Below are 16,890 nucleotides of genomic sequence, written 5' to 3' on the forward strand. Positions count from 1 at the left end.
TTCTGAATGTGCTTCAATCTTTTAAACTAAGAACTGTTGATTAAGAAACTTGTTTTATAAAAAAAACTTCTTAGTTTTTGTTGGTTGGACAGAAATAGTTAAAGTGTATCTCATTCAAACAGGTGGAATTTACCGTGGAAATATTTTGCTGTCTTATATACTGATTCAGCTATTTGTTTAGTTTTCTTATCTCTGAAATTATAAGACAAACCTGTTCATAGATTTAAAACACACCTGAATGAATGCACGTGTCATATTGATATGTAAATAATTGTTATTTCACATAATGGAAAAAACATGTTTTCCCTTCAAGAACTACACGGCTAATGTTATTCGAACTTGAAAGATACACCGTATAATTCATTTCTAGTGAAACTACCCAAAAATCGTGGTTGTTCTTCTTGATCTAATTCGTTAAATCGTATTTCAATACGACAATTTTTAAATTTCCTTCTAAACAATAGCTCCAAATCTTTAGAACTATTGGTGAAATCTAATTTAAGGACTCTTTGGTTCATTCATACCTAATGGAACAAAGGTAAGATCTGTTAAATCACTGAGTGCATTATTTTTTCATTATCTTCTCGTAACTTAGGAACCAAACATGATAAAATTTAAATCAGTATTTTAACTCCGAGGAAAATTCAAAAAGGAAAGACCCTAATGAAATGGCAATATCAAAAGCTCAACACATCAAACGAATGGATAACAACTGTCATATTCATTACTTGATACACTAACAGGCTATTATTTTATGTGGAAAACGTTGGATTCAACAGGGTTTTATAGCTAGCTAAGCCATCACTTATATGACAGTCGATCAAATTCTATTATATTGACAACGATCAGTGAACAAACCAAACATAATAGGTAAAAATATAAAAAAAAGGGTACAGAGTCAACATTGTTGTTATAATCTTAATCACTATAAAAACAAACAAATATGTAACAAAGAAGCACAAAAAGGCATATAGACAACGCACATAAAATAGTGCACTGCATGTCTTTTACTAAAAAAAATGCATATTGATTTGAAAGTTTAAACTTCCTTAAATTTTGCTGTGAACCAAACATTCAAATTTCATCACATGTTTTTTACACATTTATCTCATTCACAAATTACTCAGAAATATTCAATCTTGACGTCAGACGAAAAATTAAATACATAATTCCTATGAATTCAGTTTCGAAGATAATATATTATCATGTTTCGAAGATAATATATTATCATCTCGTAACGAGTTGACGGTCATGGTGATGCTTCAGTAGTTTTAGAATGTTTATATCCATAGATGCATATTAATGATATATCACTGGTATTGTATTCTGTTGAAAAATCATCAGCATTCATAATTGTTTTCATTTATACATCGTGACTTGGATTGAGAATTGTCTTACTGGCACTCATACCAGATGTTCTTATTTATAATTAGGAGAGAAAAAGAGATTCTCGTTGCATTAAAGATGAATTTGAACAATGCAAATACTGTAAATCTTATCAGAAGCTGTAAATTTCTTCACAATAATCATCTTAAGCATTATACAGAGATGAAAATAATTATACACCAAATCCGTTAGTTGTTGAATAAAACCTAAATATCTGTAAATTTTGTGGTTCAAAAGAATAATTGCGACAAAAACCAAGGACACTTGAATCTTATGGCTATACTGAATACCCGGGAAGTAATCGAGATAATAGAGTATTGCTATTTTACGGAATTCGCCGTTGATCTTACTGACTGATAATTATAGATTTATATCGTTGTTTATCTCAACGAAGTTGGTTTTCACGCTTGAGCCGGTACGGCAAAAGTCAGAAAAGCAATCGAGTTGAGATGACCAATGATAATCTGTTTATCGCTATTTTGCCTATGACGACGTTGTTGATTTCATTGACAACAGGCACGTGTTCACTTAGTTTCTAGCGATAATTTATCATTTCACTCGACTCCGCTGAGAAAGGAAATTATCAGTCAGCAAGATCAAAGGAAAATTTCGTAAAATAGCGATAATATCCTTTCTCAGCGGAGTCGAGTGATATGGAAACTTATCGCTAGAAAATAAGGGCACACGTGGCCGTTGTCAACGACATCATCAACATTGCCATAGGTAAAATAGCGATAAACAGGGCTGCGTTCAATATTGTTGCAGCTACATAGGGCTACGTAGATTTTTGACTACTGAACGTGTAGCTAGCCGATGCGATATTTTTTTCTTAATGAGGCGTATACGTTTTGCAGGTTTTTTTTTTCACAATTTAGAGAGAAAGTCATCTTTTGCTTTCTCAGTTTTTATTCGATGACAATTTAGAAAGAAAGCCATCTTTTGCCTTCTCAGTTTGTATTCTTTGACAATTTAGAGAGAAAGCCATCTTTTGCCTTCTCTGTTAGTGATCTGTCTTTGCTTAGCGTTTTAAGTGCCCCCTTGATAGCATTTACTAGTTTTATTTTAGACTGCTCCTGAGTTTGCTGGTCCACAATTTCGTCAGGGATTTCTTGCTTGGCACCTAATTCCCAAAACATTTTTACTGCACATATTATACTGTCATAGTCTTGGAGTCTGGAAATGGTTTCGGCAATACACTTTATCTTTTCAATTGGAAGACTTATAAACAAATTACAGCCTTCAATAAAATAATGATTAAGTTTTTTTAAATCTAAACACTCCTTCATGAAACACAAAACGAGCGATACATCGTCAAAAGGGCATACTTCTGTGTCGTCTCTTTTTAATTCATCAAATTCATGATTTTCACAATATAAAAAATAGGCTGTTTTCCAATGATATGTTGTTAGAATTTCCGCGTATTCCGACAAGTAACCTTTGTGGATAGCTTTAAGCAAAAGAAATGTAGATTTTTGTAACGGTGTAAAGTTCTGTACTAATGCAATTTCCATCTTACAAAAACTAAAACAAAAGTCTACATCCTCCCGACTTGCTTCCAATGCTTGTTTGGCAGCTAAGTACACTGGCATTCCAAAAATTTGATCTACATTTTCTTTAGATGGCCATTTTCTTGATCTTTTCTGCCACTTTTCGAGATATTTCTCCGGATCAGTAATGCGAAATACCGGAACTATATCGTATTTGAATTTTGTCCCAATAAAGGTATCTTGATTGGTTGTCTGACACGTGTGATTGTCTGAATTATTCGAGCCTTCGACCATCTGAAAAACAATTCCACTCTCCAGTCTATCAGTTCGCTTTCTTTTAATTTCTTCGACAACTAACCTAAGCGTTGAAATGGCATATCTATAACGAAGCTTTCAGAAAAACAATTTTACCCTCAGATTAAAAGGCAATCGATTATAGACCGAACTGAACTGAAAGTTTGGAGAACTAGTTCGAATATTTGTTGATGAAATTCCTAAGCTTGATTCTTCTGTCTTGGAATGTATATAACCATTTCCAGACGAATAATACACAGACGGACTTATCAAATCAATAAACAACTTGGATATTGGGAAGAAATCACGATTCCTTTCTTTTAGAATTCTTGTTCGTAAATATCCACCGATAAGCTTGGGACAAGGATTTAGTTGTTCTCCAATTATTTTAACAAAACATGGGACTGTAGAATGTTGTTCAATCATGTTGGAAGATATTGGAATGCAAGAGGACACTATAAAATCGAAGTCACCATCATCCGTTATGGAACGCAGTCTTGTTCCATCTGCAGTACTTCCTACAATTTCACAGCGTTCATACAGATTTGTAAAATATTTTGCAGACTCGTTGAAACCTCTTACTATACTCTTGTGCCATTCTACATTCTCATTTGGTTTTGCTGTTTCGTTCAGTTTATCGATTAAATCCTTGCTTATATCTCCAATATATTCCTGTAATAAAGTAGGTTTCTTTATCATTACATACCAAGGATAGACAAAAACAATGGAAAGTGACCCAAACTAAGATTCTTTTTATTCGAAGTCAAAATCAAAAACTTTTAACTTCTAGTTTTCCTTTAACCTCAGGATAATTAACGCAGATAACTATTGCAGACACTCGAATTAAACATGATTGCTCATAGTTCGACAAATTTTTTATAAAGAATGCACAAAGAATACTTTTGATATCATAAGTTCCTTGATTGGTTAGTTTATAACAAGGAAACTATTAAAGTGACACTAGCTACGAGATATATAAAAAATCTAATATATTATTTATTTTGCTCAATCATTAATGAAATGGAAAAAGTAAATTATTAAATTCGTTTTTAGCAGCCAGTATGGTTCAATTTTGTCAAAATAAGCTAAAACATTGATTATGAATTATTCACTTGCAAGTGAATAATTCGACCTCATTGAATCCGTATTCATGTGAACTTCAATCTTATCCCTTAGCCTGACATGGATAACACGTGAATTGTATGTGTAAAGTTATTTAAAGGAAGAGAATATCAACATTGAACGTGAAACAAAGGTAATTTATTTTATTGACTGATTCGATCCACAAAAAATCATTCTTATACAGGTAAAAATGATGATAACATTTATTTTTCATCTATAATATGACATTAAATAGACCTAGAAAAATCCAACAGCACGAGTTTGCTTAATCTATTTATATCTATATTTATGTTTAAACTGCTTATATGGTCATCGAAGTCGGTCATCGAATGACTTTAGAGGTCAACTCGGTAGTTAATTAGATGGCGTCTAGACTGAAATACACACGAAACGAAGCTATGTATTACCATGCCCGTGCCCTGTTAATTGTTTATTTTAGACTTTTTTATAGTTTGGATAAATGTTTTACATTGTTATATATCAAATATTAGAATTTGATTAAAATCGGTGAACATGAATTTGACATCTAGTGCCTCTTGTAACCAAGAGTTGCTGGTGGTTACTTGAAAGATATTTTTTTACATAATATACATTGTAGGAATATTTCAAAGATATTTGTACGAGCTTTAGAAGCAATAAAATCGAGAATCACCGAAGAACATGAGTCATATCTTGCAAACAACTGTGTTCAGAATAGATGTGTTTCTTTCCGATGCAAAGAATCTATGAGTGAATATACAAAAAAATCCAAAACAGCCTGACAACTTTATCAAAACTATATCCCTTCTTAATAAATCTGATTAAAGGTTTGGTTAGCTTTTGAATCGAAAGACGACATTTTTGTGTTTTGTATAGAATATTGTCATAAAAGATTGGTTGTGAAATACCCGAACGTGTAAAATATATACACGTTGATTTTTATTTACGAATGCTGTCCTTGTACCGATGATAAAATTTAGTAAATGTGTTGACACGTTTGTGTTATCGAAATCCCTGGTTTTGTTATGAAAAATATATTTCCTGGTGAAAAGTGTGAAGGTTTTGCATATTATTGAATACATCTTATATGTTCGGTGCCATGGATGAAACGCACATCGTCGTAACCTTTGAAAGAGGGACACAATATACCAGAGGGACATTCAAAATTATATGCCAACACCATGGCGAGAAAAGACAAACCGACAAACAATTGTACACAAAACACAACATTGAACATTCAAGACTGAGCACATTAACCCAACCAAAAACTGGTGAATGTTACCAATGACCCAACGAATAGCAAATGAGAATGTCGTAATATCGTCTCATTATACTGGATAAGCCAATCAAATTAACTCTGTGCAGTGTAAAACGAGAAAAATCCCATCATGCAAGAAATATATCACAGGTCACAACCATCAGAAAAAATATGTTTAATTTCCAAGATGCTGTTATCAGGTGAAATAGATAGAATTGCTGATTTATCAAAACTTGAAAAATTTTAATTTAAAAAATTCGAGATAATTGTTTATCTATACTATTAAACGAGAAGACCTCATTTTGTGTGTCGCTTCTCTTCCTTCCACAATAAATCAATCATCATGCCTCTGTGATCTATAGGTAGCATGCATAGTCGCATTTGTCATCCGTTCTTATGACTATTCAGATTGAGTTATTTTGGGAGAAAAACGACAAAAAAAGGGTCCGGATATGATTCCGTCATCGGACTGACTTTTAGTCATAGATAAGATTTCCGGTTTTAAAGATGCACAAATACAACCAATCGGATGATAGATAACAAAAATAAAAAAATAAATAAGCCAATCTCCATATCATGGTGTTTAGATCGCAAGAACCACAACTATTACACCTCCTTATAGGGGACAATTATTTTTCGCGTTTATCTACATGTAAACTACGATTATACTACTTTAGTATATAGAGACTCTCTGTATTCTGTCTACTGTTTTCTTTGAAATGTTTACTATTTAAGGGGTCATACCAGTTGCATTTATATTTAAAATAAGTAAAACATTTGACAAAAGTACAACTAATCGTATGATGGATAACAAAAATGGAAAAAAATAAGCCATTCAGAGCATTCTCAATATTAATGTGTTTAGATCGCAAGAATCACAACTGTTATACCTCCTTAGAGAGGACAATTATTTTTCGCGTTTCATATCATGGTGTTTAGATCGTAATAACCACAACTATTATACCTCCTTAGAGAAGACAATTATGTTTCGCGTTTATCTACACGTAAACTACGATTATACTACTTTAATATATAGAGACTGTCTGTATTCTGTCAGGGACTTTCTATGTTAGTATGTTAGTATGTTAGTATGTTAGTATGTTAGTATGTTAGTATAGAAAGTCGGCCCTGATTCTGTCTACTGTTTTCTTTGAAATTTTTACTATTTAAGGGGTCTTACCACTTGCATATATATTAAAATAAGTAAAACATGCTCAACTTCATCTAAAACTACCTCGACCAAAAACTTTAACCTGAAGCGGGACAGATACGGACGAACGAACGAACGAACGAACAGATGTACAGACTAGAAAACATAATGCCCATAAATGGGGCATAACAATTTATTGTTGAAAGGGAAAATAGTGATTTGGCAAAATTTAAAGTAAGGTAGAGATTAGAAGTAAGCAGGACCTTTTTCGGGGCGTCGGGATCGGGTGTTTTTAAGCTCGGGATTTGAGGATTGATCCTTACGGGATCCGGGAATATATTTTTCGATTTCGGGATATGCATTTCTTTAAATTCTGCATCTCGGGATTTCATGGTTTTAAGCCCGGGATTTCGGGATCAGGACCCTCCGACCACCCCTCAAATTAGCCTTAGTCATTTATACATGATTCAGATCCTACCATTGGCATGTTAATAAGGCTCTCAAAGGAAAAGAAAAAACACTGATGGAATCAGGATTGTCCTAGAAGCATATTTTATTAGACTAATAATGGTTTATATATAAGCAGATACATTTATTTAATATTTGAAACGGTGCAAATTGTTAATTTGATTTGACTTTTACCAAAAGAAGCATTGCAGCAAAGGAGAAGAATAATTGTGGTCTGAGGCCATACACACGAAAATAATTGAATTTAACAGAAAGGAAACAAATATCGGACTTTGGAAAAAGGGAGAGGGCTTTTGATACCTTTTATGAAATTCTCCATACATAATATCTTTTACAAATAATCATCCTACAAGATCCATCAACAGTCCACAAGCTGTATATGCTCGCGATTTTGCGGGTGTGTTCTAGTAATATTTATTATACATTCTGCAAATTCAAAATTTCAGTCTTTATATCTATGATGAGTTTATTTATAACCGCCGAGCTGCTGGTGGAGTTCTAATTCCACGAGGGTATCACCAACCCCGTAGTCAGCACTTGACATGTTTACCAAATTTTGAAATTTTTAATAGCTAAGGCTTTTCTACCTCAGGAATATATTACCTTACCTTAGCTGTTTTTGGCAAAACTTTAAGGTACGGAATTGTTTACCATCAATGCTCGTCACCTTAAGGACCTCAGCGATTCTGAGTCCGAGAAGTAAGTTTCTGATATTTTGTAATAAGAACTTACAATGTACTTAGATTTTGTTATGGTTGTAAAATATTGTTTTCTGTGATTGTTATCAATTATATTGATGTCCATCGTTTCATCTTAAGTGCCAGTCTTTGTATTGTAAGAATCAGACAATTTAGGTAAAAATTAAAACATGATTAGAAAAAACCCACCGAGTTAATCATGTAATTTAATATTAACCATCATCCTGAGTTAAAAGTGTTAGTCTTTCGTTTGTTTGTGTCTGGTAATATCAAATAACTTGGTTAGAATGATAGCAAATTACAGAGTTATCTCCCCTTATTCGTTAATTTCTATAGTGCATTTCAACCAAATTGTATCTTCTATTACCACAACAGAAAATGGAAATGAATGTTATTTTTGTGCATAACTACATATTATGAACTGAAATCAATGTCAAATTGGGTGGGTTGTTTTGGTCATGTTTTCACCACTGCCTGATTCTTAGGCAGACTGACACTTAATTCAATGAAACAGTTTATACATAACTTGGCTTGTCTCATCATAAGCATTAAAGAAGACTGTCCTTCCCCTTTAAAACAATTCCGGTGATAATCACTGACAGACAAAAAAGACCATATTGAAAACCGGGAATATAGTCATCAGAATATATCTATAAAACTTCGAAAAGTGCTACACAAACAGAGCAAGGTTTATTGATTTATTGTTCCTTATTGTGCAGTTGCGAAAACTGTATAAATCAAAAACGAAACTAACTGATTACAAAATAAATAGGTAGATTATAAAAAGAAGATCAAACAGTATAAATGGCATGTCAGTTGTGTTTTGTGAAATATCTGAATATTTTTTAACAAAAATAAAATACTCATTTACACTTTTTACTTAACTGCCTTGAATAACAATATACAATTACATAATACATTATATTAGGTCTCCTCATAAAAACAGTGCTTTTGTTTAATAAAGGCAACAGTAGAATACCGCTGTTCAAAAGTCATAAATCGATTGATAGAAAACAAATCCGGGATACAAACCAAACCAGAGGGAAACACATCGACTATAAGCGGAAAACAACAGAAACATTGAAGACCAACAAAAACAAACGCCATCATACTATTTGATAACAACTTCGATATTTCTGACTTCGTACAGGACATTTTAAGTAAAAAATAACGACGGATTGAACCTTGTTTTATGGCTAGCTAAACCTCCTGCTTTTGTGGCAATTTTGAAAAATATGGCAAAATTGTAATACAGTACAAACAATATCTCAGCACAGAAAAACGCATAAATAAATAATATAATTGTACATTAGAAACATGTAAACCGCAGAATAATAACGAACATCATCCATAAACGATAACAGAGGACACCACAAATAGTGACGTGTTTTGGTGACGTATATATAATCTTGAAATTCATACAATTAAATGGAACGAGATAGAACGCTATATCAAAGTATTACAAAAAGAATTTAAGCTATCATATACCAACTTTTGTATCAAAGGGTGGATAATAATAAGCAAATCTAAAGTCAAATACTAGACGAAAATAAACAGTTTCAGCGATTAACATATAATTAATTTCGGTTGGAAGTTATACTACAATTGATAAAGAAAATACTCTGTCTATGATTATCCACATTTAAAATTATATGAACAAAAAGAATCTAAAAGATAAGAAAACTTCATAAAAGATAGATATTGACATACATCTTATGTTTTTTATCATTAATTTCAAAATGGATATGAAAAAGAGTGGGGTCTGTTATCTTATTACATACATCAAATGAAAATATTAAACTGTCTGCGCATCGAAGTAGCACACAGTTACTATTATATACAAATCGATGTTTTTTCTCTCCATGTAATAGAATATGGATGATATTATGTGTATGTCAGTTTATTGGTACATTTTGTTTTAAAGAATTTTTAAATTTTAATTATATTCTATCAATTTATATTTCCTAATTATAGCATATTTTATGTTGTAATAAAAAAAACTAAAAGAAAAATAGAGAACAAGCCGTATGATAACTGAATCAACACATCAAGCTTTCTGACCTAAAGCGAAAAGTAATTCATAGTTGGTAATCCACAATAATTTCACAGGCATAGAAACCATGAATCGGGTAATATTGAACAACAATTGCATGCGCTCCATATGGGTAGACATGAATGGATGGGAATTATAATATATGTTTTTACAGTATCTTTAGATATCCAAGAGTTATTTGCTATTATACTGAAAAAGTAAATTCACAAAAATACTGAAATCCGAGGAAAATAAAAAAAGTCATTTTTCTAATCAAATGGCAAAATCAGAAAGGATTTTTTTTAATCAAATGGCAAAATCAATAGCTCAGACGCATCAAACGAATGGATAACAACTTTCATATTCCTGACTTGGTACAGGCATTTTCTTATGAAGAAAAGGGTAGTTTGAAATTAAGGTTCATCATAACAGATGGACAAATATGGCCGTATTTTCACCTTAAAAACTACTCTGTGTACAGACTTACCTGTGCTGTTTGGAAAGTTTTAATGCCTAGCATCCACTAGATATATAAAAGTTAAATGCATTTTATGTTAAAGAAAGATAAAATCTTTTTTGGTTTTTGCTGGGCATTTTTTTCCTTTCTGCAAAAGGTGTAAAAATAAACAAATACCTTAATTACTTTGATACTGTCCACTGTCTGACTCAGATGAACTCGTTAACTCACCTGTAGTTGTGAAGATACCTCTTGTCCATGTCAATTAAGGACAATCAAAACAATACAAACCGGTTATTTACCTGAGGGAGCATCTCATAGTTGTACCACAACTTAGTTATTTTCAGACCTTTTGCATGAAGGAAAAAAAATGCCAATCAAAATCCAAAAGAGATTTTATCTTTCTGAAACACAAAATGCATTTAACTTTATTATATCTAGTGGATGCCAGGCATTTAAACTTTTTCAACTTCACAGGTAAGTCTGTACTCAGAGTAATTTTTGGCATGTAAATACAGCCATATTTGTCCGTTTGTTATGATGAACCTTAAGTAATGAATACCCGTTCTATGTTTGAAAACGTTCTCTGTAAATACAAAATGTAGCATAATAGAATGTATTTATAGCATGATATATTAATATTATTTAAAAAAAAAAGAACTGTTACGTATTATTTTCCAGCTTGATTGATAGATAAATATCAAACTTACCAGTTGGTGCATTTTCTTGCGCACGAAATAAGAATCCGACCTATTTAACAAATCTCGATTCTTTACGAATATTATACGTGTATTCCTTTTCTGTTGCACGTTGGTTTTCTCTAAGTTACTATTAATATAATAAAAAACCAAGGAAGTTTGACTTCTATAAAACAGTTTGGTATAAAATGTAGTCTCGATTACCCAGACTTGAATTTTACAAATCGAGACTATATAAAATGCGGAAGTTAAATCTTTGGCGGTTCATAGGTTGATATGTTTGAATGTGATAAAAAAATGGAGATTTCTGTTCATTTATTTCAATTTTTTAGATCGTTTGTTTAATTCTAAAATGTGTAACAGACATTTTTAGGTTTTTCTTGGCATGAACTCCAACGTATATTATACCACGAGAAAAAGATGAAATCGCATTATATGACTTATGTACCGCCAAAAATATTTCATTTTCTATACGATTTTCGGAAAATTATATCTCATTATGCAGGTCATTTGAAAGCAATAAAAGACAAAGGATAACATATCATTCGTAAAGAGAAAAAAAGCTTTGGAGGTAAAAATGTTTACAAGCACATTTTGAAGAACAACATATATTTATGCAGGATATAACCAAAAAAGGGACGTAACACCATTACTGACTGTATATGAAATAAGCCCCGCCTCCTTATTAGGTAGCACGCCACAGTTAGGTGTGTAGTTTCGCATTTTGGCCCCTGTGGATTTTTCAAATATGAGAGCTAGTGTGTAATAAAATTCATTTTTGGATAGCTGAGTATTAAAATAGCCTTTGTATTGGGTTTATATGAACATCAAGATTATGTAATGTATGTAATTATAATATAGGCTGTTTTCTGTATGACAGTCCGTATTTGCATGTCCCTACCATACATTGGTCCGGCAATTATTGTAATGTTTTTTTTCCAACTTTTTATCGCACGAACTTTGTGATTGGATTTTACGAAAAAATTAGGCGAAAGACCCCCATTTTTTATTTGATCATTAGGAAGATTTATGAAAACAGTTTCTAAAAAGGTATCACTCAAAGGCATTGAAATTCTAGTTTGATCTAAATTTTGGGGGGATATGTGACATGTCCACCCCCCTTTTTGCAATATTTTATGGTAAATAAATTCAGAATGTTGCCATGGATACACATAAAAGGAATTAATTTTCACTCTTTTATCTTTTGAAAATCAAATCTATGGAATATACTGATTACATACATATGCACATGTACAACACAAACAGTAAGGTTAATGTATTAGAAATCCAGGAATAGGAGATGATAAAACATTTTGTGGCTCATTTTTTATTTTATTTTCTAACTGTGGAGTGCTACATTATCTTATATGGAATATAAAAGGACGTAACTCCACTACTAACCGTGTATGAAATAAGCCCCGCTTCCTTATTACCTTATATGGAATATAAAGGGACGTTACTCCACTACTAAACGTATATAAAATAAGCCCCGCCTCCTAACTAACCTAATATTAAATATACACGGTTTCCACGAGGACGCTTTTAACCAATCATATGCCTAGAAATGTATAGGAGGTAAGATAACAACATATATTTATGCAGGACATAACCACAATTAGTTTGCAATAAAAGACAGGCAGAAGATATCAAAGGATTATCCAAAACACAAGTTGAACTAACAATGTCATTGCAAAAAACGAAAAACGACCAAAAGTCAAACATTAGCCTAAATCACACACATACAAACTTAAGACTGGACAACCCGAACCCTACCAAAACCTGGTGTGATCAATAATATAAGTTGTATGACTATCGAACAGCTGTATACTACTGTTGCCTCATTGCACTATTATAGCACCTGAGATCACCCCTAGTTTTTGGTGGGGTTCGTGTTGTTTATTCTTTAGTTTTCTATGTTGTGTCGTGTGTGCTATTGTTTTTCTGTTTGTCTTTTTCATTTTTAGCCATGGCGTTGTCAGTTTGTTTTAGATTTATGAGTTTGACTGTCCCTTTGGTATCTTTCGTCCCTCTTTTATTGATCAGAATTTTAAGTCACTCGAACATTTGTCGAAATAGTTTTTGTGTATATTTGTAAATATCATTAGAGAAACTATCTGCTTTTTTTGCATTTTTATTTGATAAAGTAATATGCATTTAACATTTAAATACGAATACATTCCTACAAAAACCATATACTTCCCTAATCTGTGTCATTATGTCTGTGTCTAAAGAAAAAAACAACAATAGATTGGTGTCAAGGATTTAAACAGCTTTGACTATTTTAAATGTATCTATATTTTTTTTTTTAATTATGATATCATCATGGAAGTATAATATTTACAATATAAAAGTTCCATGATATCACTAAGCGAAAAATAAAGATGAAACTTAAAGTTCAATTTCAAAAATGCCAATTAAATATACTAGTTCCCATATTATTCTGTGACCATAAATAATACACTTTCAACATCACTTAGTGTAACAAACTAGGTGCATATTGAGAATAACAAGTTGTTCATATCGTGTAGTTTAAATAAGTTTTTGTGAACTTTCTCATGTTTCAGTATGGATACGAAATAAACAAAATAAGTATGTCACGCCATCCGATGATGCGTAAGAGAAAAGTTTCATTATATTTTTGCTTCATACTATTTTATATATAATCTAAGGTGACGTAATAAACTTGATATATCATATTCATTTAGGTCAGAAACTGTTTCGGATATTTTTAGAAAGAAAGTTCAATCAATTACTTTATTCAGGCTGACACAATCGGAGATTTTATGTAGAAAGTAAAATCACAAAAAATACTGAACTCAGAGGAAAATCAATTCGGAAAGTCCATAATCACATGGCAAAATCAAATAACAAAACGCATCAAAAACGAATGGACAAGAACTGTCATATTCCTATTCAAATGTAGAAAATGGTGGATTGAACCTGGTTTTATAGCTAGCTAAATAGATTATATTGGTCACCGACCATTTTATACCTAGCTAAATAGATTATATTGGTCACCGACCATTTTGTCACAAAATAGATACAGTGCAACACAAATATGTGTGTAGCATGGAACTGTGTGCACCAAAATCTGATGTATATAGTGTTTTCGATTATATTTTGTTTAATTTAATAGGTTATAATGTTATTACATATATGGATTTACGGGCAACCAAATGATTCATAATTTCAACAATTTAATTTATTTAAAGATGTTTTGATACTGATCAATTTAACTTTTCCAATTTTGTGTTACTGATCAATTTAACTGTTCCAAGGTCAACTCATACAACATTGTTTATATGAATATTTTGCAGAAAGATTTAATCCTTAAAGAGCAATATTTCCAATAATGAGTCAACTGACATTTTTAATCATTTGACTTGTGGGTAATTCTCATTTTGTCGATTATATAAGCTGTGTACCTATCAGTCATTTTAATTAAATATACGAAACACTGAGAACACAAATCGTCATTTCGGACAATACTCCAGTAAAGATTCGACTACCATAATAAGAGAAAAAAGCTTAACAACTTACCAATTGGTTAAAATAATTTTTCCGGGGCATTAACTCATTAAAGAAGTCTGAATTGCATATTTGTGTCCCAAAATTGACATTCTGATTTTTTTTCAGATATACTCTTCTCATATCAGTTTTAAGATAATAGACAACATTTGCATATTACCACTCTCGTTTATAAACGATGTCAGCCATGTTGATTGGTCGGTGGATTCATCTGGACAAGGATTTGTATACAAATCCTTGATTTAGACATGTTTTAAACAAGATACTTGAAGGATGATTTGAGCTAAGTTCGATTGCACTTGTGTAAATATATCCAAAAAGAGAAGAATTTTGAAAAAAATAACAGACGACAAACGCAAAGGGATGGCAATACCTCACAATGACCTTTTTTTGTCACTCGTGCTTATTCAGATTTCATAATAATAATCTTTTATTCGAAAGCAATACAGCTTATAGAATATATAAAAATTACAAATATTCAATTACATCAGTGAAATATATTTACATTTAAACAATTAGTCAGATAATCATATAAGTAAGTATACCCATATAACAGTACAGCAGAGTATGATAAAACATAACACATATTAAGCATTTATAATGATGAAACTAATTACGTTCCTTCTCGGCCAGAAATAAAAACTTTCCTAAATTGTTAAAGGGAAACTTCGCAAAAAAATCAAAAATTGATATTATGTTCATTCTGTATAAAAATGTTCAAATTCATAGATATTAAAGTTTTATTCCGCTAGATAAGCGATCACCATCGATTTTAAATTTAGAGTATCAATTCTCCGAGATCCGCCATCTTGTCTTCTTTCCCGATGAATAAAAACGATATGTCTATAAACCACAAAGAAACAAAACTACAGTAACCGATGTAGTCGTAATTGCGTGTCGATATCTTGTCAATCGTACGGTTGTTTAATACGACTAACTAACTTGATACGGAAAATATTCTTACTTTTTTTAAATTACCATGGTCTGTTGTTTTTAAACTGTTGATATTGGAATTAGGTGAAAAGTCAAAGTTGAAATCATAAATAAGTGTTCCGTGAAAATTGTTTTCGAAAATCTAATTTGTTCATAATTCTTTAAAGTAATAAACTTTTTTCAAATATATTTTGATCTTCCCTTATCTGATCACCAGCATGGCTAAAGGTATTACTTCCAAAGGTATTGTGAGGGGTGTGAGGTGACACGTCCAGGTATTCAAGCGATTTCCTGTCGGGCTTGCAAGTTCATGCATCGTTTCACTTCTGCAGGTATTGATCAGTGTACACGGCTGATAACTTATAACTTATAACTTTCCATTTTGAACTATCAGATGTATAATATACAACTCTGTCTTACTTGTCATTACTAAACTCATACGCTTGTTTATAAATAACATTTCTGGTGTAAAGAATATAATACATAATATATAAATAATACCCCAAAAATAAGATTTGATGAAATTAAAATCTATTTAAATATTTTTTCCAAGGGTGAATTTGGGAAAATGTAATATATAGTCATTGTCAATAGTGAAGGACAGATTGGAACAGACCAGAAATATTGATTTAAAAAAATGTACGCACTTGCCGACGATTCGTTTATACGACTGGATATAAAGTTACGGAACTATAGCGCAATTTAAAATATATACGTGTATACATTGAACATAAGAAAAAAACATATATTTTGAATAAATAGGGGTAAAAGTGTTGTAAATAGACTAGCCAACGTATGCCAACAGTATGTAATCATCGAATGTCGATAGACTACAGTTGTATACCAAAAGAAGAAGAGAACCAATTTGATTTAAATACAGGTCGATGTATAACTTTTGCTTTGGTTCATTGAAGCTGTGGACCTAGGAAAATCACAGATTTATATTTCAATAAGATTGTTCTCAAACAAAGGAAGGAATTCGTCATCACAATTGTTATATATGCCACTGGACGAACACTAATTATCCCCAGGGGATGTGAATATTTTGCTGGGAAACTTTTGAGTATCAAAGTTTCAAATTAATTTCGGGATTTATTTTCTTTCTTGGTATTCAATAACCGAAAAAAGAATAAATTACTTGTTCGCTACATAGGGATATTCTTGTCAGATAAAAGAATTTTAGTTATATTTAAAAAATAGGGAAATATGACATTAAATTGGTTCTGTCTTTTTTTAAACATCGTTAAAACTATGTGTGTCTAAGGTGAACGCCACAAGAACCCTGTAATACTAGTACGAGAGTATAGCATGTAAACATTCCTTCTCAATAATATGGTTGTATTGGAAAACTTTTCATACAGATTGACAACTCATTGTCCGATATGCATGTAATATTTGCC

At 31.7% G+C, this 16,890-nt stretch overlaps 2 protein-coding genes across 2 annotated transcripts in view; one reads left to right on the forward strand and one right to left on the reverse strand.

The window, feature by feature from the left end:
- Positions 1-16,890, forward strand: part of LOC139492177 (inositol 1,4,5-triphosphate receptor associated 2-like) — a 455,884-nt gene that overhangs the window by 197,959 nt on the left and 241,035 nt on the right. The window lies entirely within an intron of this gene.
- Positions 1,712-11,165, reverse strand: LOC139492843 (uncharacterized). The gene is made up of 3 exons (XM_071280995.1): positions 11,042-11,165; positions 3,282-3,839; positions 1,712-3,251 (listed from the first exon to the last, which is right to left on the reverse strand). Exons 1-3 carry the CDS (start codon positions 11,051-11,053, stop codon positions 2,334-2,336), a joined length of 1,488 nt encoding a protein of 495 aa, XP_071137096.1. The 5' UTR covers positions 11,054-11,165; the 3' UTR covers positions 1,712-2,333.

Source organism: Mytilus edulis, chromosome 10, assembly GCF_963676685.1.
Source record: "Mytilus edulis chromosome 10, xbMytEdul2.2, whole genome shotgun sequence".
NCBI lineage: Eukaryota > Metazoa > Mollusca > Bivalvia > Mytilida > Mytilidae > Mytilus > Mytilus edulis.